The 26,743-nt window shown below is 31.0% G+C and overlaps 1 protein-coding gene and 1 long non-coding RNA gene across 11 annotated transcripts in view; one reads left to right on the top strand and one right to left on the bottom strand.

Annotated features, from left to right (window-relative positions):
- The window catches only part of LOC145293116 (uncharacterized), a 327,847-nt gene that overhangs the window by 102,369 nt on the left and 198,735 nt on the right, over window positions 1-26,743 (top strand). For all 10 annotated transcript variants that reach the window (XM_080139507.1, XM_080139503.1, XM_080139504.1 and 7 more), the window contains one exon: window positions 22,561-23,238. In XM_080139507.1, the coding sequence (XP_079995633.1) occupies window positions 22,561-23,238 (678 nt within the window). The remainder of the gene's footprint in view (window positions 1-22,560; window positions 23,239-26,743) is intronic.
- Window positions 16,940-26,743, bottom strand: part of LOC145293117 (uncharacterized) — a 68,738-nt gene continuing 58,934 nt past the window's right edge. Inside the window, exon 3 of the long non-coding RNA XR_013869668.1 lies at window positions 16,940-17,068. This is a non-coding gene — a long non-coding RNA (uncharacterized LOC145293117). The remainder of the gene's footprint in view (window positions 17,069-26,743) is intronic.

Raw genomic sequence — 26,743 nt, 5'->3', positions numbered from 1 at the left:
TCGAGCTCAAGTAGCCTTCCAGCCTTGATAAGTGGTGATTTCCTTGTATAAAAAAGACATGGCTTAAACATACGACTATGTTGTTGCTACTTGACATGAATGGCTATTATTGTACTTATCAAAATAAATCTATTCTATATTATTATATTGTTTTCCATTCGACGATACAACTAACTGACAAATTCATTAATCTTTATCCTTGAGTGGCTTTTGGGTCTTAATAAGTAATGGCACATTCATAAAAATGAAAAATCTATTTTTGAAGGGTTTAATCTGGAGTAAAGATACAAATTTTATTCGGCTCCCTATTAATTTGATTTGATACATTAGCAAATATTTATTGAAATGAAAAAATATTTGATACATTAGCAAATATTTATTGAAATGAAAAAATATTGCGATAAACAGTGTTTATTGTTCATCCAGAATTTGTCTAATATTTGCTACTTTGTTAGTTCGTTATGAAATATACGATTAATGTCAGATGATTCAGCTGTTTAACAAAGGAAACAGCAAATATAATTTATAAATGATGAAATAAGAAAAAAAGGTTTTAGTTATGCATAGGTTCCACATTGTCAAGCTCTGGCCCTGTCACACCGCTGCAGTGTTAGATCCTTGTGCTAGTTTTATAGAAGTACTTCCACAAAAATGTGCTCTGATGAGCTTACTACGTTTGTATCACATAAATGAAAATACACTTAACCCAACCAACTCGCAGCAAAATTACACCCCTTCACTGTAGAAGTCTCGCAATGTAAAATTTTTTTATTATGATAGCTTTTTTCCTTATACCACTTGCCTTGAAATTCCTTTCCTGTTACCTGTTTCCTCAACACTACTAACATGCAGAAATTTCAATGTAATTTGAACAAATATCTTGCTGTCTAACTCCCCACCCAGATTGCTTCTCGATAAATTTAGTCCCTATCACAGTAGCCCTTACGCTTTAGTAGTAATGTACATTGTTTGGGTTGAATAAAATTTTTTAAAAACCTTATTAGAAAACGTTGAAAAACAAATATATATCTCTTTTGGCTAAGGATGAAGTTCTTTGTTTAAGTTAAATGAAAGTAAGAAAGGAAGAAGAAAAAAAATGGCATGTAAAATAGTTTCAATATGACAGGAAAATGATTGGCAAAAGCTGTAAAATTGTTCCCAAAAATAAAATGATAAATAAAAAATAAAAATGACAAGAAAAAATGGAATAAGAATAAACAAGATTCTCTGGAGAAAAGTAGATAAAAAGTTAAAATATAACAGGAAAAAATATCAGCTAAAAATGTTTTAAAATATCAAATAAAAGGATAAAAAAAAATGATGCAATGTTTGAGAATATGTTCATAAAAGAAAAATAACACTGATATGAATTAAAACGATGCATCTTAAGTTTTTTTTAGTACTGTGTTATATCACCAAAGCCAAAATAAAATAAAAAAGCAAAAAACAAAATTTCTTTTTTTCTATTTGAGTTTTATGTACTTATATTTAATATTGGTAATTTATAAAAATCACAGCCATGGAAGAATGTTCGAAACCATTTGTTTATGCCTTAAAAATGTTTTTATGTATTACTAAATGAAGAATCATTTCCATTAAAAATCCAATATTATGCATTTGAAATTGAGAAAAGTACGCTTGAAAAGTGTCAATGTTATATGAATTAGCCAAATCACACATCCGGCTAAATTCAGTTGCTATTTTCTTATTTTGCTTTTTCGCATAATGTTAACACTTTTCAAGCATGCTTTTCTCAATTTTAAATGCATAATATTAACTGGATTTTTAATGGAAATGATTCTTCAAAACGATAAAATAAAACTGACTTTTTCTCGCATTCTTCCATGGCTACAATCTTTATACATTACCTTGATATTTATGATAAGAAGTTTATTTTTATTGTTCTTGTTGATTTGAACAAGAAGAATGCCGATAAAAATTCCTCAAGTTTAAAAGCAAACAAAAGAATTCCTGTTTTCTTTCTCTTTGCTAGCTTCATTTCTTGTTCATTCCAAACTGATTTTGATGCTGACTTTCATTTTTGCTCATCATCGTTCCACCCCTGCCATTTTGTTTTGTTACGAGTTATGCCTTGTTATGTGAATTATCTTTTTTGTTAGCATTTTCAAATAATACCTTTTTGACTTGTCTATTTTTGAATTAATGAATTTCGATTGCTCTCAATTTTGTTTAAATCCTCCATTATTTGTTGTGCATGTGTCCCAAATTGAATAATTCTCTTTAAAAGAAAAGCATGGAATAAAAATTTCAACTTACAAAAAAAAAATGTAACTTGTTAAATGCATTTAACAGTAGAATTTATTTTCAACAGTACATTATGCATTACGTTGCTAGTTTTTTTTTTTATTTTGCCATTCATCTACATTGTATTGAACTGCTTGATGCTGTTTCGAGAAAACCATGGTTACATTACTGGTGAAAATGGAAACAGATTTATTATCGCAGAGTTTAGAGACTTAAGGTTCTTTGTACAAATAATGCAATCTGCTTCGTCAATGAAAATATCTTCAATTAACCTGATAAGCAGCAAAATCCACCACTTTACTGTAGAGATCACACATTCCAGAGAACCTTCTAGTGTGATAGTTTCTTCCCTTGAACTGCTAGATTTTGGAATTTCCTCCCTGTTTCCTTAACTGTACTAACATATAAAAATTTAAATTTAATGTGAACAAACATCTTGCTGCTCAACTCTGTACTAAGTGTCCTTGAAGGTATGGCCCCTAATTCACAGTAGCCCCTAATATCTAAATGGCAATTTGCCTTGTTTGTGGTGAACAAGAGTAACAAAAAAATCAGCGTTTTCTATCTTGCAGCTAGTTAGTCATGTGATCAAAGATAATTCCTGCATTGGGTGCTGCCTTTCTGGGGACCTGAGTTTGAACCTTATGTAAATCTCATTTTTAAATTTGTGCTTTTTTTTGTTTATTTCCTGTCCTGTGATTAAACATTAATGGTACTACTTATGAAAACACAAATGCCAACAAAAAATTAGCATGATACATAATATATCATCAGAAATACTTTATACTGTACCCAAACACATTATTAACAATATGACAAACCAAGCCACATCTCAAGTTTAAGAATTGTTACAATGAGACCAGAAAAAAATGATTATATGTTCAGACTGGAAATAAATAACAACGGATCCAATAAGAAAAGAAAAACAAATAAAAGGGATCTCCAATAATTCTCTTTTGATGAAAATATTTTTTTTCCTTGAAATATTGAAAAAAAAAAAAAAAATGAATAACCTAAGCAGTTATTTTATTTTAAATTTGCATTATAAACGTTTCCAATAACATAATTTCTAATCTTTATTTTCATTATTTTATTTATAGAAAAGGAACTTTATCTGTTTTTGAGTTTGTTTCCTATGGACTAGATAATGGCTGGGTTGATTTTTATGAAATTTCACACAAAGGTACTTTATATGCCTGGCAGTGTTCTTAGATAGCTTTTGTGTCGGAATATCTTTGATAATCGATGATTGAAATAATCCGATATAACAAGGAACAGACGATTTTGATCAAAGTTAGCACTTTACACAGCCTAACATCACAAGTGCATTTGGGAAATTTTATTAACACACAAACCAAAAGGCCCAGCATATAAAACCAACAGTAGGTTCTTTGATATGACAGGGGTGCGTTTGAAATGAATGTTTCTGTTTAATGCACAACTGAAGTATGATATTTGACTTTTGAATTTTAAACCATTATCAAGCCATTATATATAAACAATAATTTTATAAAATCAACAGTAAGTTCTCTACAGTGCAATGTAGACTACAATGTATTGTGAACTAAGTCACAGCGAGAGGCATGTGAAGCTTGCTCCCAGTGCACTGTGATGGGTCCTCAACTAGAGCAGGTAATCAATCGATCTGATTGAAAAATGGTCGATTTCACCGATTTCGATGACAATAAAAATATGGGAGTGTGAAACATTCGTTTATCGTCATTCAATTCCGGTCAACGTCGTGTCACCCTGCTAGTATATATATATATATATATATATATATATATATACTAGGAGGGAGATTCAATGTTGTTCAGGATTGAATGAAGATCAACAAATGTTCCAGATTTCATCAAAATCGGTGAGATTGCTCGGTATTTAATCAAATTGATTGATTGCCTGATCTAGTCAAGGACTCGCTGCAGTTCATCCAGAGGAAGGTTCACATGCCTCTCGCTGTGACTTAGTTCACAATACATTGCACTGTAGAGAACCTATTGTTGATGTTATAAAATTATTTTTATGAATTAAAGTTTAAAATGCAAAAGTCAAGTATCATGGTTCAGTTGTTCTCTAAACATAAACATCCATTTAGAATGCAGCTCTGTCTTATCAAAGAACTTGCTGTTGATTTTATAATACTCTGGGTCCTCTTTCTGGTGCAGTTATAAAACTTCCTAAATGCACTTGTGATGTTAAACTGTATCATCAATTTTCGAGACTTATCAGAAGCATTCTGAAACAAAACCTATCTAAGAACACTATCAGACACATAAAGTACATTTGTGTGAAATGTCAAAAACATTGGCCCTGCCATTTTGGAGTTCATAGGGAACAAACTCACACACACGCACATACAAAGTCCCTTTTATATATAAGTAGATAGATATAGATATTCAAAACATAAATATAAATATTGGTATAAATATTTATATTTACAGATTAAATCCTATCCTGATAAAAATGCTCAATATTTGAGATAGAGCATTAATATAGGGAGGAATAAAATTATGCAAATTAACATCTACAAAATTTATTATTCAAAATCCCCCCCAAAATGAATTCATTCCATATTGTATTCATTGTTTTTGAACAATAATTATGGAAATGTTAAATTTGCATAATTTAATTCCCCTCATGTTCATACAGATACATTATGACAAAATATTTTTTCATTAAAATAATTTAATAGCAATTTTCACTTTACAAATTTTCAAAGAAATATAGATAAAAAGAATTTGGAGACAAAAAAAATAATGTTTATGTGACATCAAAACATTCTGCTCATCAGTTTTTGTATTAGGTTGGCAAGAAAGTTCTTGCAGTTTTAACTTTTAAATTCAGGTGAACATACCTTCGCTCAAACAAAAATTTATTGATCAAATAAGCACTATCAGAATCAACACTTTTGCCAACGCAAAACAAATGCATTTATGCCAGTAATGTAAAAATCTTGCATCCTTGTGACGATGAAGTTGCTAAAGGTGTTTTTGAAGCATTTCTCGTTCAGAAAGTTATTGAGATGCCTGAAAAAGTGGTAGTTGGTAGGTGAGAGGTTTGGAGAGTTTGGTGGATGAGTCAGTTTCATAAGCCAATTCATTCAACTTCTGCAAGGTCAGTTTAGCAACATATGGTCGGACATTATCGTAGAGGAGAATTAGGCATTTTCTGTTGACTGGGTGTTGTTATGGAAGTTGGCATTTTTTTGTTGACTGGATGTTTCTGTTGCTGGGTGTTGTTGTCGAAGTTTCTGATGCATTTGTTGACAGCATATTTTTACTGTAATGGTTTCGTCTGCATTCAAAAAACTAATAGATGAGACTGGTCCCAGACCACCAAACAGTCAGCATAACCTTCTTTTGGTGCAACTCTGGCTTTGGGAAATGTTGTGGAGCTTCTTTGGCGTCTAACCACTGAGCTGAACGTCGTCAGTTGTTGTAAAGAACCTGCTTTTCATTGCAAGTCACAACCCGGTCGAGAAACAGGTTGTTCTTGTTGCATAAAAGAAGGGAAGATGACACTTCATAACGGCGTTTCTTTTGGTTGTCATTTAATTCGTGAAGCACCCATTTATTAAATTTTTTTTGTCTTTCCAACCTCTCTCAAATGGTTGGAAATCGTTGTATATGTTACATTTAATTCAGAAGCAAGTTCTCTTACAGTTGTGCGTGGATTGGCTTCAATTAAGAGTCTTAATTGATCGTTGTCAGCATCTGATAGCCGACCACTATGCTCATCATCTTCGAAACTCTTGTCGTCGCCACAAAATTTCTTAAACCACCATTGTACTGTGTGTTCAGTAGTGGTTCCTGGACCAAATGCTTCGTTGATATCACGAGTTGTTTCAGCATCTTTTCATCCTAGCTTGAATTGAAATAAGAAATAGTGCAAATTTGCTTTTTTTTTCATCTTGTATTCAGCATTCTGAAAAGAAGACATAATTGTTATAAAACGATTGTAATGTAAACGATTAGACAGAGCGAAAACGTTCTTTAAGATGATATATAAAGTAATGGTATTATAACGAAAACTTTTTGAAAATACATCATTTGAAATTAAAAATTCTGCAAGAACTTTCTTCTCAGCCTAATATTGATGAGTCACCACTTATCAAGGCATAAAGGTCGTTTGGAGATAAAGTTGAATAGCATTCAGGATCCTGGGCATGACATTGAACTGACTCAACACTTTGCCAAACCCAACCATCCTGAAATCTATCTTTTCTAACTTTTTGTACTTTTTTGGACACTCTGACCTCAACACTATCAATTTACTCAAACTTTGTCTGCCCAAACCTAGTAGTCAACAGAAAACTTCATCTGAAGCCCAAGCTTGAAAGATTTTGAAAGTGTGGAGTCAAACTTTTGTTGCTGTTACTGTCAAATCGACTGACCTGAAGAAATGGTAGTACCTGTCAAAGTCTCATTTATGGACTAAATAGAATCTAATTTGCAGACATTTAATATATATATATATATATATATATATATATATATATATATATTATATATAAGTAAAATAAAAATAATAAATAAAATATTTGTTTATGTCCAAACAAAATATGGGCGATTTTCTAAGGAAAAAGATCTTCAAGGTTGAAGACGCTTATTACCTGTATTATCGTTTAAAAATCAGCAAAAAAAGCTACATGAGTTTAAAAACGATAAAAATAACATTTAAAATGATCAGTTACTTTCTGGCATAACTAACTGTTGCTGTTTAGAAATTTGAAACTTTATTTTCAATGAAACATATTTTCGTTGTAAAATGTTTATGCTTTAACACTTACAATAAACATGCATACAAAGGTAACCTTTGATGTAAACACTTTAAATAATTCCTTTTCAGCATTTTATTGGCATTATTGCAGAGAAATTCCAACCACTGAATGAAAATGCAATGCTGAATAATGACAAAAAACATAAAAATCTTATTTCTTCAAATGTTTCTATGAAAATGCTTTTAATGTACATTTCATTTGAACTGCCGCACTTTAAAAGAAATAATTATAGGAAATCTACCACTAGTCTCCCGCTATTAGACAGGGTCCAAAAAGAGTCTCAAATCTAATAATTCTCGCAGTGTTGGCTCCAATTTCTGCCTCATCACTGCAATTTTGCATCACAGTGCCTGTCTTATGAGTACTTTAATGGAATGTGCTCTGATGAACTGATAGCACTTATGTCCCCCTTGACGTATGTAATCCCTACTAACCCAGCAAGCAAAATCCTACCCCTTTGCTGTTGAGGTTCCTAGATGCCAGAAAACCTTCTACTCTAATAATCATTTTCCCTCAGACTGCTAGATTTTGGAATTTCCTCCCTGTTTACTGCTTCTCTGATTGCAGAAGTTTAAATGTAATGTGAACAATCTCAGTACTCAACTTCCCACAGTTCTGTTAAACACAATCCAAAATAGTGACAATATGCCTTGTTTGGGGTGAAAATGCATAAATTGTTTTCATCATTCAAAAGAATGAGAAATGTTGAAATTATTGCAAATTCATTGAACATTTTTTTGTGAATTTCATCCTCCATGCATCAGTCATTACATTTGACATGCATTGTTAAGATAATCTACGTGTTACAATCCCAGTCAAATAATTCTTATATAAAAGAGGCTATTTTTGTTGAGTAATCCAATGTCTTCAATTTCATTAATGATTGGCTGATTATTCACTGAACATGTTTTAAAAAATATTGACATTTGACTGTATTAAATTAAGAGGGGAATAAATTAAAGCCTATAAACTTGAAAACCATGTTTATCAAAACCATAATAAGTTTTATACTTAAATAAATTTAAGAAAAGATGAATAAAAAAAAATGGTTTCTTAATTTTTTCTATGTTTGAGAATTTACATTTGAATTTATATTATTTAAAATTCATTTTTCATCCATTGTGAACAAAGTTATCATTATAAAATTGTTTGTATAAATTTGCATAGCGATCCATTCTATAGTATTTCTAAAAAATGTGCTCACACTTCGAATGATGATAAAGCCTTTGTTTATGAACATGGAATGAAATAGGAAATAGCTTTGAATACAGAAGACAAATGTAATTAAAGAATCATGTTCACAAATGCTCGGGGTTAAATTTGATTGGATATAGCTGAAATTTTACAGGCTATATAAGCATAGAAGTCCATCACTACTGGACTTTGATATCTTTTTTTTTTTTTTTTACGACCAAAGGAAGCAAAGTTACGACCGAGCAAAGTTGACAAAGAATATTTAAAAATTGATAAGATAAATCGGCATATATCATCCATTTATATAATAGTTTCAGAATTATTTTCATGTAAATATTTGATAATTATTGCGCGGAAATTTCTTTAAAATGTTATCTTTTATAGAAATCAAATCTGCTTACAGAAAAACGGTCGCTAAATGCGTCATACCATCAGCTGACTAAAGCATTCTCTTAAAAATAGAAAACTGTGTTTCTGCTTTCGTCTTACTAGACTAGTCATTTTTTATTCTGAATTTGTCAATTTAAAAAAATTATTTTCAAGTTTTTCAATTTTGATTTCCAAACAATACTATTTTGTTGTTTTTAACGCTTTTAGTGTACACATGTACTAAAAGCATTAAAAAACAACAAAATGTACTTAGTACATGCGTTTAACTTATTTGTACTTAGGGTAGAATTGTTATTTAGTGGTCAAACAAACAAAAAAACAAATATATAACAAATAAAAGGTACTTGTGCATTTATGCTACCATACTGAAATAATAACGTTATTATTTAGAAACCCATTCTTAACATGGAGAAGGAAGGGTGTTTTTTGTTAACTATTCTATACTTTCACCTAACAATTAAATAAAAAAGATATTGTGAAATTTGAATTTATTTTTAAGTCATTGTCAAGACCATTTTTCGAATCTGTAAAACAAGCCATTTTTTTTTTTTTTTAACTGAGGATATCTAAATAAAAATAATAATAATAATTAGGCGGTTAGATAAAAAATTTCATTGTGATGCATTTTGTAAATTTTTACCTTGTTTTCACCTTAAAATTTTTCTTTAAAATAACTACCTTTTAAGGTTTTCGGATATGTTGAAAACGAATATCGCATTTAAATTTTCTGCAAATAAGTAGCTTTCTAGATATTAAGCAATATCATTTTTTACGTTATTTCTGGTGGCCATCTTGGTATAGTTTCTCGGGTTGCGCTTGCGCATACCAAGATGGCCACTAGTGATAACATAAGAAATGGCATTGCTTAATATCCGGAAAACTACTTATTTGCAGAAAATTTAAATGCGATATTCGTTTTTAGAACCATTAGAAGTAATTATTTTAAATGTTAAGGTGGAAACAAGGTAAAAAAAATTCCCGTTTTATTTCTTTGTTTACATAATTGAATTTTCAGTAAAACAACAGAATAGAAATGACAAAAATTACCAACTGGTGAATCTATAGTTGTTGCTTATAAGGATTCCTGGTATCCTGGTACTGTGAAAGCGACATCAAGGATCTATGTAAAGTACGATTTATGGTTGCATCTCAGAAAATAGGGATATATTTTGGGCCAGATAGAGAGGATTTACAAAATTGAAAATTGGACTGGTCCCAAAATGCATAAGTTCTGGTCAACTATGGGAATTTCGGTCTTTTACAGAAATTCAAAATCTATATGAAAAATTTTCTTTGATTTATTTCTGAGATTAATTAATATCTACTCAAATTTTTTTTTTTTTTTTTTTTTGAGGGGAGTAGTAAATACTGGCCATGAATGCTCTTTGGTGAGGAGGCAGGAAAATGCCTGCTCTCAATAAAGCTATATTTAAATACCACTATAATACTTTGTTTTGTTCATGAATAGACACCCACTGTATGATACCATGTACCAGTTAAAAAAAAAATTGAAATTTGTACATCTGAATTTATAATTCATGGCTTATGGTAAAGAGATACATTAGATTTGACTGCATAATCAGAAAGAGCACACAATTTTACATGAGAGTGCCAAGTTTCATGAGAATAGATTGAAAAATAAATAAATGGTGGCGAAATGACTGAATTTCTTGAAATGTTGAGGTCCGTAATTTAACCCATTTTTCTAAAGAAATATGTCCACGGAAAAGCCTAAATTTTGGCACTTAAAATTCTCATAACTTTTGAACTACTGATGTAATTTGCATAATTCAAACGGTTTTAACATATCTCTTTTCATGCAAGTTGATAAAATAACAATTATCTAAAAAGAAAACATCAACTTGTAATGCTACAACAACTGACATGTGCTCTCTGCACAGTCCGATCAAAACGGTTGATGTTGGTCATGTTGCATGTCGTCACATTACAAAAGCCAGGTTTGTCTCGGTCTACCACATTCCCTACTGCCTAGATTCTTTGGGCAAGTTATGGAGTTGATATAAGAGGTGGCATGCTGTACATGGCTCAATCACCTGAGATCTCATGTGCGTAAGACATTCATAATCCCAAGTAATACCAAGTCTATGGTAAAGCACGCTCAAAGCGATCATTTCTTCCAGTTTACACCTGCACATAAATCTGATCATAGCCCGATCATGACATACTGAAACTGCTGCATGTGTGAAATGTTTGGGGCCCAATATTTCACTGCCATGTAAGATTCCCACCCCCTTGAACTAATAAAATATCCATCTGGAGAAAAGAAAAATAATTGATTTGCTGTTCGTTTATTATTATTGTTGTTATTATTATTATTATTATTATTTTTTTTTACTCACTAGGAGTTCTCACATAACCAGTGGTGTTCCAAGAGTCGGAGTGACAAGTCTCTTCAGATTTCCAGTGCTCACCATCTTTTTCGATAACCTTTATCCTGTTATCGCAACAGCCACTTAGCATTAACTTCTCATTGGAATTTGGCTAGCAATAAGGCTCCTCAAGGTCTCGGTCCTTTTTGCACTCATTCAGTGAAGGTCTAGTTAGTACTTTCTTCTCCTCAGTCTTTCCATCCTCTTTGACCTTTCATAACTATTTGGTGTGAGTCAGTCTATGTTGATATTACCATTAATATTTTTTTTGGGGGGGGGGGGGCTGTAGTATTAGTAATAATAATGCACAAGTAAAATATTCTCATTTTTTTGACAATTTCACAAACTTTTAGAAAGCTTTACTCTAAAAGTGTATGTTGATAACAATCCAAGTTTACCGACTGCAATCAAATGAAATATACATTTTGAGAATTTTTTTTTTTTAATTTGTGAACACTTTACTGAATTCTATAAAAAAAAACAACTTTTTCTCCCGTTTTGTCATTTTTTAGCAGGATTTTTTTAACACTTATCAGTTCTGCTATTTTAATTCTGTCCTCAATGTTTTTCAAGTTTCTGAAAATATGACATGTAGTTTCTGAAATATGACATGTAGTTTCTGAAATATGACATGTAGTTTCTGAAATATGACATGTAGTTTTTGAAATCGTGAAAAATGCATAACCTTTTATCTGTTACATTAGGGTTGAAAACAAGAAATAGAAAATCTCCATATCAACAATTTCAGGTACAATTACTTAGTTCTTGTCTGGAAGATGTATTGACTAATTTCTATCAAAATTTGCATAAAATTTTTATACTTTTTTTTTAAAAAAGGTAATAGTAAAAAATTTTTCTTAGAATGATTTCATTTTAATTATAAATGAATCGAAATTCTCTGTAGAATACAACTGTATAAAAATAATGTTTTATTAATTAGATTATTTTTATTCCAATAAATGAAAATAAGTTCATGGAATAATCCTATCATAATTATATTTTAAAGTCTCTTGTTGAACTTTCTCAAAATTCTTTTACTGTAAAAATTAAAAAGTTTGAATGCAAAACACAATTGATAACATTTTTCTGAATTTTTTTTTTAGATGGTTATTGATTATTTGTATTGTTTCGGTTATTTGGACTATCGTTCTCATTTGGAGTATTATTTTCACAATGTTTCAAATTATATAACTTCTGGCCTTCTTCAGATGTATTTTGTCAAACTCTAATCTTTCTATCAAAATCACAGAATTTCGAATGGAACCCTTTATTTAATCCATGGTCAAGGCTGACAGAATGAGAACAGCATAGTCCCATAGATTAAAAAAGGATTCCATTCGAAATTCAGTCCTGATTCCAGAATTCAACAAGATACACTTGAAAAAGGTTGGAGGTTACATCGGCCGAAATGTTGTGAAAATAACACTATGGATGAGAACAGTAGTTCGAAGAATCCAAATAATACGAATGGTCGATACCATCTCAAAGTTGTTAAGCTTCAACTACCAAAAGTGCTGCATGTCATCGATCCAACCTAAAATCAGTTTTTAAATATTTGCTTAATCTTTTTTATTTAATTTAAAATAAGTTTTTACAGTAAAATTCTAGATTTGAAGTTTTCATATTTTTTTATTGCCTAATCTCTCAATTTAAAGAAATTGCATCTATCATATTTTGCATTCAAATATTCTTATCAGATGAAACATGTAACGTAATTAAAATGTGAATTATGCTCAAGTTTGACTGAAATCAGTCAGCCATCTTGGATCAAAGTGTGAAAAAAAGTTCACGAAAAAAAAAAGACGATTCTTTTATGCACATGGCATCACTATTTGCAATGGAGATATTTGTTACAGATAAACAAGTTCAAAATGTAAAGCCTGTTTCTTTTTTCAGTTTTTATTTTTAGATTAGCAAAGCATCATGAGATCGTGCTACAATGATTGTTTTTTTTGTACGTTTTTCTTTTGTAAAGTTTCTTTTTATATTTTTGTTTGACTTTGTGAAAAATCGAGAAGTATGTGTTATTTTGTTGTTTGTTAATTTGCTTGAATAATTTGTGTTTTTATTTATTCTCATACACATATTAGTTGCTATCATCTTCACAACATTTCGGTTATTGCAAATTACGGCTTTATCCAGGGATCTTTGGTTGTAGTTGGTAATCTTCGGGAAGTTTGAACTGAACCATTTACTTCGTCCACTTAGGAAGATTGTCTTCATTCTACATCTCATGCCTTTATCAGCTAATATTTTTTTTTTGTTAAGCTCTTTCTGTGGGGATTGAACTCCCAACTTCTAGGTTGAAGAAGGTTGAAGAGTACAACGGCTGAAAGGTTGTGCAAATGACACCATGTAAATAAAAAAAATAAAAAATAAAAATGTGTTTAAATTTTAACTTTGTGTTTTGTTTATTAAAATTTTGACTTAATTCAATTTTATTTTGACTGAACATAAAAAATATTTTTTCAAAAACAGTTTTTGGATCATTTTAAGGCAGATTTTAAAGTTTTGCTAATAAATTATTTGTATGTTTTTATCATTTTAAAAATAAAAGAACAAGATATATAAAATTATCTTGAACTTTACTTTCTCCAAATATTCCTCTGAAATAATTTAAAATTTTTATCCAAATAATGTTTCCTTAATTGTTAATTTCTATTTGTTTCTTTTTAATTTTATTTATTAAACTTTCTTGCGGATTTCAAATTTTGAATGCTATTTCGCCCTTCAAGAGTAAAAAAGTAAAAAATTAAAATCTCACAGAGTAATGATAATAATAATAATAATAATATACATATTGACTGTATTTATATAAAGAATTAAACACAAATAATTTGCTCTCTTCAATCGAACACTATCAACGACCCTTGTTGAATTCAATTAGTCTTAATTTTTGGATATCTTTCTACCTGGAATATATATATATATATATATATATATATATATATATGACTACTTCATTTAATCACATAAATTAATATATAAAGATATAATTTTATGCCTAAATTTTCAGTATTTACTTCAACAGTGCTCAATACATAGGTAGAGGTAGGTAGTAAGTTATGAAAATATATACACATAAAGAGAAGGGGTGAACCGGAGGTCAACTGTGCTTTTGTCTTGTAAGTGGGCTGATTGGGATGAGTGCAGTGGTAACTAGCAAGCTGATTGACTAACTAATATAAAATTTTATCGTTATTTTCATGGCAGGTGCTCGTCTGAACTCCAATCCCTGGTCCCCCCTCGCCAAACTTTCACGAAAATCACCCGTCTAGCTGAATCCACTGTGAAAAATTTCCCCCACTCTATATCTGTGCCTAAATCAAAACGCGGATTTCATGAGCAAAGCTTCTTTCTTAGAACTGCACGCCTGTGGAACTCTGTTCCGTCTGCCTGCTTCCCTCCGGACTACAACTTGGATGTCTTCAAGTCTAATGTTAACAAATTCCTAATGAACCGCCCCCCTAATTAAACACTTCATAAAATCTCCTCACTAACGTGATGTACTTGCAATAACCCTTATCCCTGAGTGGCTTCCGGGCCTTGATAAGTGGTGATCACTGTGTAAAAAAAAAAAAAAAAAAAAAAAAAAAAACTAGAAAATTCAATAGCATGTGCATATATAAAAACACGCGATAACCACAACTTTTTGCACAAGCCTGACGAATTCTCCTGAGAATGAAATGCGGAATATTCTGTGTGGCTTAATTGCCATATATATTTTCATAACTTATATATATATATAAAGAAATGGTCTGAATTCAGAGCATGAGAACGACAGAAGATAAATAAACTTATATCTACCACTTATGAAGAAGGGTGGAGTTTATGAATTTAACATTGTTTTTGAATACTGCAGTTACAAGATCAACTTAATAGGAGAATTTAGTCCTATAGACTAAATGTGTAGTAAATGAAGCTCATTATTTACATGTTCCAAGAAAACGACATAACTAATCAAGAGGTAGTGTACAATCGTTTCAGAGATATAATCTACTCTTCAGCATGATGAGTAGAATTACATTTGGCATTGAATCCATGGGCAACGTTTTTTTATGTCTCTGAGGTATAATTAAAATTTGGAGGAAAAGGTTTCAGACCAAGGCTAGGGGTGTTTCAGCAGCTGGTTATTCATGTTTTTGTTCTAATTTATTATTTTTAACTTTATTGTTAATAAAATGTTAGAATATATGAATGCTATTGTTACTTTAAAAAGATATCATATTAGAGTACTTATTCTTATAATCTAATACTTGGTTTCTGTATCTGAATATTAATTTTATGCATTACACAATGTAATTTGGAGGAATCTCCAGTAGTAACGTTCGTGTGTGTTTATCCGTGTGTACAACTCTCCTACATCCCACATCATTAGACCAATCATGACCAAACCTGGCATGATGATGGTCCCTCATCTAGGGATGATGCACACCATTTTCCAAGGTAAAAAGGTCAAGATCATAGCCTATGTATATATACTCTCCTACAGCCCACATTACTAGACTGATCATGATCAAACTTGACATGATCATGATCTCTGACACACCATTTTCCAAGGTCAATGTGAAAACTTAAAGTTATATTTGGTGCAGCTCTTACTTACTGTAAGGGTGTCCAAGTGTATAACAAAATAACGCGCTAGCTAATCGCTGGTATCTTTGCTAGTAAAAATAAGTCCAATCACAAGAATTATCTTAGCACAAAATGTACAATCTAAGGGAAGTAACTCTTAGTCAACAGTTTGATAATTGCTTTTTTTTTCTTTAATGTAAGTTAATTTTTATGCAGAATAAATGGTAGGATATTATTTTAGTTTGATTTCTTTGTTCATCTACAATTTATTTTTGTTTTTTGTTTTTTAAATAATTTGCTAATATTTATATTTTCATAAAAAGCTAACCACAATATTAAAATTTGACTAAATTCTAAAAAAGATAAACAAAAATATGACATCTTAAATTATCCTTTTGTCATCAAATAGAATAATTTCAGTTAACATCTTTGAGAAATATATCAATTACAAAGAACGGGGAAGGGGGTGAAGATAATTTTTTTACATGTTTGAAGAACGACTAAAAAAAAAGTTGAAGAACAGGAAGAAAAAAGGGAAGTTTTTCTTTTATTGAAATTCAGTACAGGAAGAATACATATTAATATATCACAAGATATATGTAGATACTTCATAAGATGTGTGTGTATGTGTATTTGGGAAGTATTTTTTTCATTTAAACAGACATTATTAAAGAGAACAGAAAGTTTTAGTTTGATTATACCTTTTTTATTATTTTTCCATTTTTCTTTTTCTTTTTTTTTTGTGTGTTGAAGTTTAAATTGTTGAAATCGATCCTATATGTATTACTTGTAAGGTTTTTGCAGGTGTGGACCAGCATCCTCAATGAGCATAAGTGGAACATTATGAGAGAGACTAACAACGGAAAGTTTTAGTAGTATCTGACACCTATCTACTACTACCATTGTTCGTCTCTCTCAAGTCTTCCACTTAGCCTCACTGAGGATGCCAGTTCAAACTTGTAAAAACCTTGCGAGTAATACATATAGGACTGATCTCAACGATTTCGACTTCAACACAAAAAAGATAAGAAAAATGGGGAAAAAATTGAAAAAATGTGTAAGCAAACAGAAACTTTTTGTTCTCTTTAATGTTCATTTATATATATATATACAGGGGGTCCATAAAGTCCGTGTGCACTTTAAAAAATTTATAACTTTATTTGTATTTGCAATAGAAATAATGATGCTCCAATGATGCCCGTCTTACAAACTTTCTTGGACTTGCAATAAAGGATTCTTCTATGGAAGCAACACTTTCATCACTGACACATGGCCTTCCAGACCGTGGTTTATCATGGACAGAGCCTGTCTCTTTAAATTTTTTCATCCATTTAACAATGGTGTTCCTATGAGGCGCTTTTTTATTGTATTCAATTCTAAACTTTCTTTGTACAACAATAGTAGATTTCAATTCAGCCAACCAAAGGACACAGTTTACTTTTTCCTCAGTTGAAGCCATGGGATCAAATTGATTCTGAAAAACAAAAGAAAATATTTTTTACTTATCTAAAAATTGTTACGAATTTTGTGGTGAAAAATTATTCAATAACTATACTTAAAACTAGATACATGAAACTTTATAACATTTTTCACAGATTATTTCTATTGCAAATATAAATAAAGTTATAAATTTTTTAAAGTGCACACGAACTTTATGGACACCCTATATATATATATATATATATATATATATATATATATATATATATATATATATATATATATATATATATATATATATATATATGAAAATTAAGCTGCATAGAGACTTCTGCATTTCATCCGCATAGGAAATCATCACGCTAACATTACTATCTAGTCTTACTCATGAATTAAGCCATGTTGAAGTAAATACTGAAAATCGACACAAAAAAATTATTTTATGCGGACACATGAAATGGTATGTGTTATATATATATATATATATATATATATATATATATGTATATATAATGTCCAATTTACATTCGTTTGCCTTGTTTAGGGATAGTGAGTGAAAAATTCGCCAAACAGATTAGCTCAGCTGTGGAACATTGTTAGTTTGCTTCCAATATACGTGTGGCGTTTGCGACAAAACCATTATTGCCATCCTCTCTAAAGGATGTTCTGCCTCCCCATCATATGAATAACGTTATTTATCAATTTAAATGTAGTTGCAGTGCCAACTACATGGGCAGAACAACCCTCAAGTTGGATGGTCATGTCCAACAACACGTACCTAGTAAAATCCAGAATGGAGTCTACCAACCAACGGACATCTTGAGCAATACGTATGGTTTCGCCATAACGGACCATTTGCTTAAAAACCCGCGATGTGCAATGAATTTCAGCAGTGACTCATTTTCTATCCTGAGTCATGCTCACTCGTTATTTCATTTGAAGGTCTTGGAGACTATTCATGTCCGGTTAAGGAGATCTTCTCTCTGTAAGCAGAGAGATTGTCTTCTAGGTTTTAACGTGATTTGTGTCTAAGGCGTCTTCTCCCCCCCCCCCGATAATTTTATTTTATTTTAGTCGCTCCCCACTTTTAAATTCGTTTCCCCATTAGTAAAAAAAAAACAAAAAAAACTCGATTTGGCCTTGAAAAGAGAGGGCGAAACCTGGTCGATTGACTCTCCTCCATTATTAATCATTTTTTTTTTCCTTTAAATATTTTCCCTCCGTCCTTCTTTTTACCATGGATACAAAAAAACTCAGTCTTCCCTTTTTCATATCTATAATAAAGTTTTGTACCTCCAAAAATAATGAAATATATATATATAACGATAAGTATTTTTATCCACATACATATACATTCAGTCTTTCAAAGATTTGTAATTTGTGAATGTAATAAAGCTTTGCCATTGCTCACTGGGTTCGAATGCCAGCCTTTTGACTTCTGTCCAACATCTTTGCCCCAGTCGGCCACTGATGTATGTACTCATAACGTGTTGTGTTACAATAACTGCTATTATTTATTCTACTTTGATTGCATTTGAAAATTCTTAAACTGTGACATATATACAGACGTTCTTCTTGCACAATTAAAAATAAGTTTCATTGCTTCTGTATTGTTTTTAGGATTATTCTTTATTATATTTATATAAGAAGTAAAGAGACTTCTTTTGCACATGTGTTTATGGTGTGTATATCATATATATGGATATATTTATGATGTGTATATCATATATATGGATATATTTATGATGTGTATATCATATATATGGATATATTTATGATGTGTACAGACACATGTAAATTATTATCAATTTTTTTCTTTAGAGTGAAAAGAAACCAACCTATATCGATGTATTATTTCAATGTATCAATGTATAATCATCATATCGTATGAATTTGAAGATTCTATTGTTGGCATTGATTTCTCCGATGTTTTTTTTAGTTAGAATTCTTTCTAGAAGTACATTGGGTACTTACGAGAGGGACTATGTGAAGGTTGCCAACATCCTAAGTGAAAGTGGTTTTTGTAGAACAAACTGGATTCGAACTTTCAACACCCAGGTCGTCAGTTTGTGCCATTAACCACTAGACCACTATCACCTCCAATAAATGTATAATATTATAAGGTGATATAATTTATTGTGTATAAATTTTCAGTATTTACTTCAACAGTGCTCAATACATGAGTAGAGCTTTATAGTAAAGTATCAAAATATAATTATGGCAATCAAGCTATAAAGAGGCGTCTGCTTTTCATTTTGGAGAAGGAATCGTTAGGCACTTAGCCCGATGATTCATCTGAACATAAATGCAGTTTTAAAATTTTATACTGAGAAAAACTCTGCAATTAATAATATAGTTACTTCGTAATATACTTAGATGTATACATCAATAAAAAGGACTAAGAGCTAAAGATTTTTACAAATGAAAATACTTTTCATACACCCAAATATTTTTTTCATGAAACCATTTTACATGAATAAAACTTTTTTTTTTATTAGAATTTTCTTTTCTTTTTTTTTTTGTGACAAATATTATTTCTTGTTATAATTCTATTTTTAATTATAGCAGACATCAGGTTGGTATTTTCCTTTTAAATGACCTACAAAAAAAACTTAAGTTTTCACAGAATTGTTTTATACATTTCTGCATGAATTTATAAATTGTGTGTGTATATATATATATATATACACACACACACACGTGTATGTATATGCCTTTCCATCAAGCATCTTCCCAGATCAATTAATTTTTCTAGTATCATGTGGTATGCATGTTACGTAATCTACTTATTCTATTGTTGTATAGTTTTATTAACATAATTTAGAAATCGCTACATTCAGATGATAATTTAATTATCTTCATTAATTTAACATATAAAATTATCTTGTCAGATTTTCAAAGTCGGGCCCAAATGGCATTTAACGTGATGAATCAAACTCTGTTTCTGATAAAATTCATTTGTTATTATATACTGTATCATGTGATATACAATACATACTTTGCTGCAAATTATTTTCTATAATCATTGAAAATCTAAATTCATAAAGAGAAACAACATATTTTCAGCTAGGAACAAAGTGTATTGGTCAGTGAAGAAGTTCTCCTAGACTGAGGCAATTTAAATTTTTGTCTCAATTCAGTGTCCCTTTCTGAGGAGCTGGATTTTTCCCCACATTAAACCGAACTTGTGTCTAACTTTGCTTTCATATGGAAGCAAGTAAATAGGAACATAGATTTTAATTTCAAAATATTTTATATTGATCATAGAATATGCTCTCAGGTTCATTTTGTATGGCTATAAAACGTTCCATTGATTAAATTTCTAAATTTTCTTTTTGGTTTAAAATACCAGAAACAGTCCCCCTTGTTGTATAATGCATTGCCAAAGGCTTCATTTACCACAACAATTTATGTCATTGAGGCAGTGAAGGTTCATGCAAGGGTAGCAAACTTTTTGAACATTTTTGAAAAGACTCAACTTTTAGTTTCTCTCATGCAACCATTGAAGTTAAATTCTGTGTTATAAAAAAAGGTTATATAAAATATTATAAAATAAATTTTATAATAAAAACTGATATATTATAAGCCTACAAAAGAAAATGTTCAGATCCTTATTCAGATTGGCACTTTTAGCGCTAAACAAAAATGAACAAAAATCTTATGTATCTACTTGTAACAAAATGAAGATGGTATATTCCAAAAATCACAATAATTGATGAAGTAGTTTTTTTTTTTTTTTTTTTTTTTTTTTTTTAGAAAAAAGAATTGACGTTTTTTTATTGATAAGTGAGGCTGAAACCATTTCAATATTCTTCTAATTTTGTTTTTAGCTCTTATAAAATGAAACCTTCTAAAGATGTTTTCAAAATTTGAACATCTTTTTTTCTGAAAAAAAACAACAAACTTTTTAATACACATTATGCTAATAAATTATTCTTTGGCTTTAAAACTTACATTTCGGTCATCTTTTTGACATTATGAAAAAAAAAAACTTGAAATCAAAATTAGTTGTCTGCCCTTGATTTTACTATTGTCTCTACCCCCCCCCCTATCAACACGGAGTAAAATTTGATTTCTTTGAATAAAAAAAAAAAAACTACTTGATCAAATTACATGATTTTGGGACTATTTCATCTTGACTGATACATACATCATACAGACTTTTCTGTATTTCCTTCAATTTGAAATGCTGTCAGAAGTGCCAATCTGAATAAGCACCAATGTTCAAACTTAAATGGTATACAATGATAAAAGAAAGAATGAACAAAGACTTTTTAACTAAGGAGTCATCATTTATCAAGGCTAAAAGCTATTCAAGTATAAGATGGATAGATTGTCAGTTGAATGAAGAATATTATGAGAGAATTGAAAATTATGAAAGAAATCAGCAAAATTTGATGACTTATGAGGACCGTTTATTGAAAACTGATGAAAATGTAAAAATTTTGTGTGTGAACATCAAAACTAACCATAACAATTGTTTCATATTTCAAACAATTCTTACATAAATTATTGAGTTGACATCTTTTAACAAACATGTCAAGTAACTTAAACTAATTGAAGTCCATTATTTTTTTTTTATCATTGTACATCATTCTTTTTATGTTGAAACCATAAGTTTTAAATGTATTTTGTGATGCTATTAAAACTAAAACGCTTGAAGACATTTAACAATTTTACTGTGTCAATCACAGATTAGAACATGTGGAGCCATCATCAAAAACTTTCATTCAAAATTTCTAGTTATTACTCTCCTGGCATAATTTTTATATGCAGGTCTTTTTGAGGAGTGATTCTAGGTGTTCCAGCCTACTTAGGTGACTAAAATTCATGTACTTTAGTCTTGGTAGGTTAAAATACGTGTCAGTTAAATTCTGAGGAGGTCAGTTCTAATAAAAAAGTAGAAATAAAATTTTGATCATCGTTATCAAAATATTGTAACAGGCATATCACACATTGGCTGAAAGTATCAATTACTTAAAATGTTATTAAATGTTTTCTCTGGTAGCTGCAGAGTATGCATTAACATGGCTGAGTGCCCTCCAAGATTTATAATTTTGGGCCAAGGTGTTCGCTTGTTTCATGTTCATCCATTCACAAACGTTGTCTATCCATCTTTTCTTTTGTCTACCTTCCTTTTATTATGCCTTCAATCTCAAGAGTTACATTTGATGACAGAGGACCTAGATGTGATGATAGTGAGTTTATGCAACTCTACAATACTGATGTGATCAGATAGTTTATGATCAGTAATGAAGCGTATTGAAAAGTTTCTACTTTGATATAATTTTACATTCCAGTTGACATATTCAAGTTTATATAAGACTAAAAGAAAAACGTGTTATAAATTTTCATTTTGATTTTGTATCGTATGTGTTTAAAAGTGATGTTTTTTGTTTCTAGTGAAAGTGATCCAACCTAAACCGATTCTGTGATTTGTTTGCCCATTATTAGATGGGCACAAGCTGTTGTCATCTAACTTATAAAAGTACCTGAATATAATTTTATTTTTTTATTTTTCTATAGTGGAAATGTAATTGCTGTCACACATAGTGATACTGAAGATAAAAATGAAGATGTTGCAGAAGAAATATATGAAACGAAAAGAGGAAAGAGGCTGGAGGATGTTGAGGAGGAGGAGGAAGATGAAGGGGACAGTTTTGATTGTGATACTTTAAAACCTAGAGACAACCATTGCAAAATGGATGGTTTAAGCATTTTATCGCTTCCAATAAATAATTCAGATGCATTAACTATGCCAGCAAATAATTCCTTAAAAAATGGGCATGCTCTTTCTGCCATGAATAAAGAGGACCCATCTTCGTCAGCCAGCCATTCTTCACCTGCCATATCTTTGCCATTGAACTATTCAAATTCTTTGCCTGCTGATTATAGAAGTCTTCCAGCCAAAACCAATACGACGCTTCCATCATCAATTACAAACGGTTCCAGTTCTTCCACAAACAATCATGTTGATCTCTCATCTTCGGTCGTATCTTCATCCGGAAGCTGCAGTTCATTGCTTTCACTTAGCAGCCAAGAGACTCTGATCTCACCGTTCATGTCGACTTCGCAAAGAATCTTTGGGAGTCTTTCATCCCCTCTTAACTTGGATACACTTACGTCGCCAATAAACTATGGAACTCTTGTGAAAATCTTTGCGAATGGAATTTTACCTAATCAAGAAACAGATGACAGTCGAAGGTAAATTGTTTCTTTTTCTTTTTTTCTTTTTTTTTTTTCACAATTAACATCTTACAAAAAAATAAAGAATAACTTTATTCATATATATATGCACACACACACACACACACACACACACACACACACACACACACACACACACACACACACATATATATACACTGCGTGTCAAATTATTAACGAGATAACATTTTTCTACCAGTTTCAGAAGCTTACCAGTAGTTTCATATCAAAAGCTTTGGAAACGTTGGCAATGCTAAGCTGCGCGTACTGTGAAATTTTCGTATTGTTCTGCACAATGTAAACAACTTTCCATTGTAATTGCTGAATCCATGTTATTTGAGGTGTGTCAAATTATTAACAAGGCAGTTTTTGTTAATAAAATGGGTCATAAAGGTGGTTTGAGTAGTTCTGAAAAGAGTACTATTACAGAACAGCTAGCAAAAATTAAAACTACCCTCAAAATATTGAAAATGATAGGAAGGTACCATCAAACTGAAGAACTTTGTCAAGGACCCTACAAAGGTATGCAAGAGAGCTGATAAAAGTAAATCTAGAGTTGTTTTACGCTGTTCTGTACTCCAAATTAAACGTGAAGTTGTTAAGAACCCTGGGCAGACAAGTCGAGAAGTTTTTGACCAAGCCGGATTGAAGAATGTCTCAAAAAGTACTCAATGTTGCCTTCTGAAAAAAGTGGCAAAGTCTGTTAAGCCTGTGATAAAACCTCTATTAAAGCAACATCACATACAAAAACAATTGAAATGGCCAGAGGACAATATGAAAACAGATCTTTCCAAAGTTTTGTTTACGGATGAAGTGCGTGTCATTCTTGATGGCCCAGATAGCTCGAGCAAGAGATGGGTTCTAGATAGACATCTTAATCAGTGTTTAAGGCACCAACAAGGTGGTGGTGGGATAGTGATTTGGGCTGGGATTATCGGAGGTACTTTAGTTGGCACATGGAAAATCCCAGAAGGCGTAAAAATGACGTCAAATGCTTACATAGCTTTTCTGAAGGAGCACTTTGAAGCATGGCTGAAGAAGCAAAGGTTGACGTTCAGAAGAACTATTATTTTTATGCAGGATAATACTTCTTTCGGATGCAGCAAACAAAAGCAAAGAGTATTCTCAACAACTGGGGTTCTCTGGCCTACGGAAGATGGAGTGGCCTGTGAATTTGCCAGATTTGAACCGAATTGAGAACCTTTTGAGTACCATGAAGCGATGTCTCTATGTAAGTGGACGCCAATTTAAGAGCAAAGATGAGTTTTGGGATGCTCTCCAATAGATATCGTTACAAATAGCTGTTGATGAAATCACAAATTTGACTAATTCTGTGGACCAACACCTTTCATAAAAGTCGCAATGACTTTTACAAGTCATTCATAAAAAAGGATCGCATATCCCCTACTAATTATGTCAACGTAGAAATTGCTATGTAGTTATTGTGTTCTAAGCATTTTTCCTACTTCATTTAATGTTTGAAAATTATTTCAATGAACAAGTTATGGGTATATTGTGTTTTTTTTCCTCAACCTCAACACACTTGACACACTGAAAGCAACAGATATTTTTATCTTCTGCCATAGTTTCGCTAATACTGCTTTAAATACTTTTATTTTTTGACTGAAGGAGCCGAATAGTATTGTAAGCACTTTCTCAAAGTTTCATGGATTTTTATTCACTCATTTCTTAAATATTAAGTAAAATGTAAACTCGTTAATAATTTGATACACAGTATGTATATATATATATATATATGTATATCTATCTATATATATGTATATCTATCTATATATATGTATATCTATCTATATATATGTATATCTATGTATGTATATATATATATATATATATATATATATATGTATATATATATATTAGTCCTCAACAAATGGATTGTGGTGCTGTATCACACCTCTTCAGAGTGGTTAGACAAGCAAGTATGTCAAACTGAGATCTAAACCCAATCATTTTGACAAATTTCTTACCTATTACATAATCAATGCAAGCTAAATAAAATCTAAATGCTTTTTTTCAGCTGCTAAAATTGCTCTATTATTGCTAATGGTTATTAGCAATCTCCATTACCAGAGTGCTAAACCCACAAAGTTATGTATATATATTATATATTTGTATAGTTGTTGTTTCCGAGATGTTAATCCAATGAAACTCCAGTGTTTATAGGATAGTGCTCAATAACAGGTAGAGCTCTATTATAATAATTTTTTTTTGGCTGACCTGTATGATGCACACCCCCTTACATTGTTTTTTCTTTTCATCTGTTTTTCTTTTTTTTAATTTTTTTTTAGTGGATTATTATCTATTGGGCATTAGTCTACGATATTGTCCCCCCCCCCACCCAAAAACCCCCCAGAAAATTCAATATTTGAATATTTATAAAGGGTGCTCAGTTTCTAATACAACATTCTAATACAACAATCCCCCACATTAGAACCACTGGATGAGAACACACATACCTCTCTTATATAAAAAAAAAATTTTCATTTATCAATCTAAGGGCAATAATTAATAGTAAATGTGCGCTAGAGTACCAACTAAAGACATCTTTAAAAAGTTGATTTTTAGGTGTATTTGAGTCTGTTTTGGACAAATATCACATTTAAAATTATCACCAGCAAGTAGGTTTTGATATTAAGACCCCTTTATTATCCAATGTATTTCATATTGTTTTCACTATTCGCCATGTTTTTGTGCATGTGTGCATTCAATTTTTGCAGAAAACTATCCTTTTCTAGATTGAGACAATTTTTTTTTCCCAATGAAAAGTGCCTCTTTTTGAGAAGCTGGATTTTCTCCACTTTAAAAACAGATCCCATGTCTAACTCTTCCCTAGCGGGGAGGCAAATTAATAGGAACAGTAGAAAAGCTAAAATGGCAGTCAGTAAAGTATCGGCCTCTGCAAGATTTAACATTAAAATTAAAAACTACTAAAAGAAATAAAATAAACATCTATTGTTGTTAACTGTGCTTACATGGCCTGACTATCTCAGATTACATTGAATCAATGTGTCACATACATAGTTGCCAAACTGGAACGATTTCATTCAGAACATGTCATGGATTCGTCAAGTTGAAGGTGTCTTGACCTATAACAAATGCATGTTGACATTTTTGCTTCTGTAGCATTTCAAAAGTGAAGAGCACAATGGCATGGTGGATGCAACATCTTGTGCTGTTAAATATCTATTCTAATAGTCTGTGTAATAATACGCTTGTATCTTTCTACATGCATTGTCAACCTTCACCCCCATTTTAAGATATGAGATTGCCAACTGCCAAAGATGAAATGCAAAGAAATTAATTGCTGCAAAGAAGGTAGGCTTCTTATATCAATCTAGAAAACTACTCGCATTTGCCACTGTCCTATAACTCTACAAAACCACCCATGCATTTGGGCTGGTGCATCTACCACTAGTCTTTCATGATTAGATAAGATCCAAAACAAAGTTTCCAAGCCAAAAGATCCTGCATTGTCAACCAA

The sequence above is a fragment of the Euprymna scolopes genome, chromosome 14 (genome assembly GCF_053919585.1).
Source record: "Euprymna scolopes isolate OS-2025 chromosome 14, ASM5391958v1, whole genome shotgun sequence".
Lineage (NCBI taxonomy): Eukaryota > Metazoa > Mollusca > Cephalopoda > Sepiida > Sepiolidae > Euprymna > Euprymna scolopes.
This window is presented reverse-complemented; position numbering and strand designations above follow the sequence as displayed.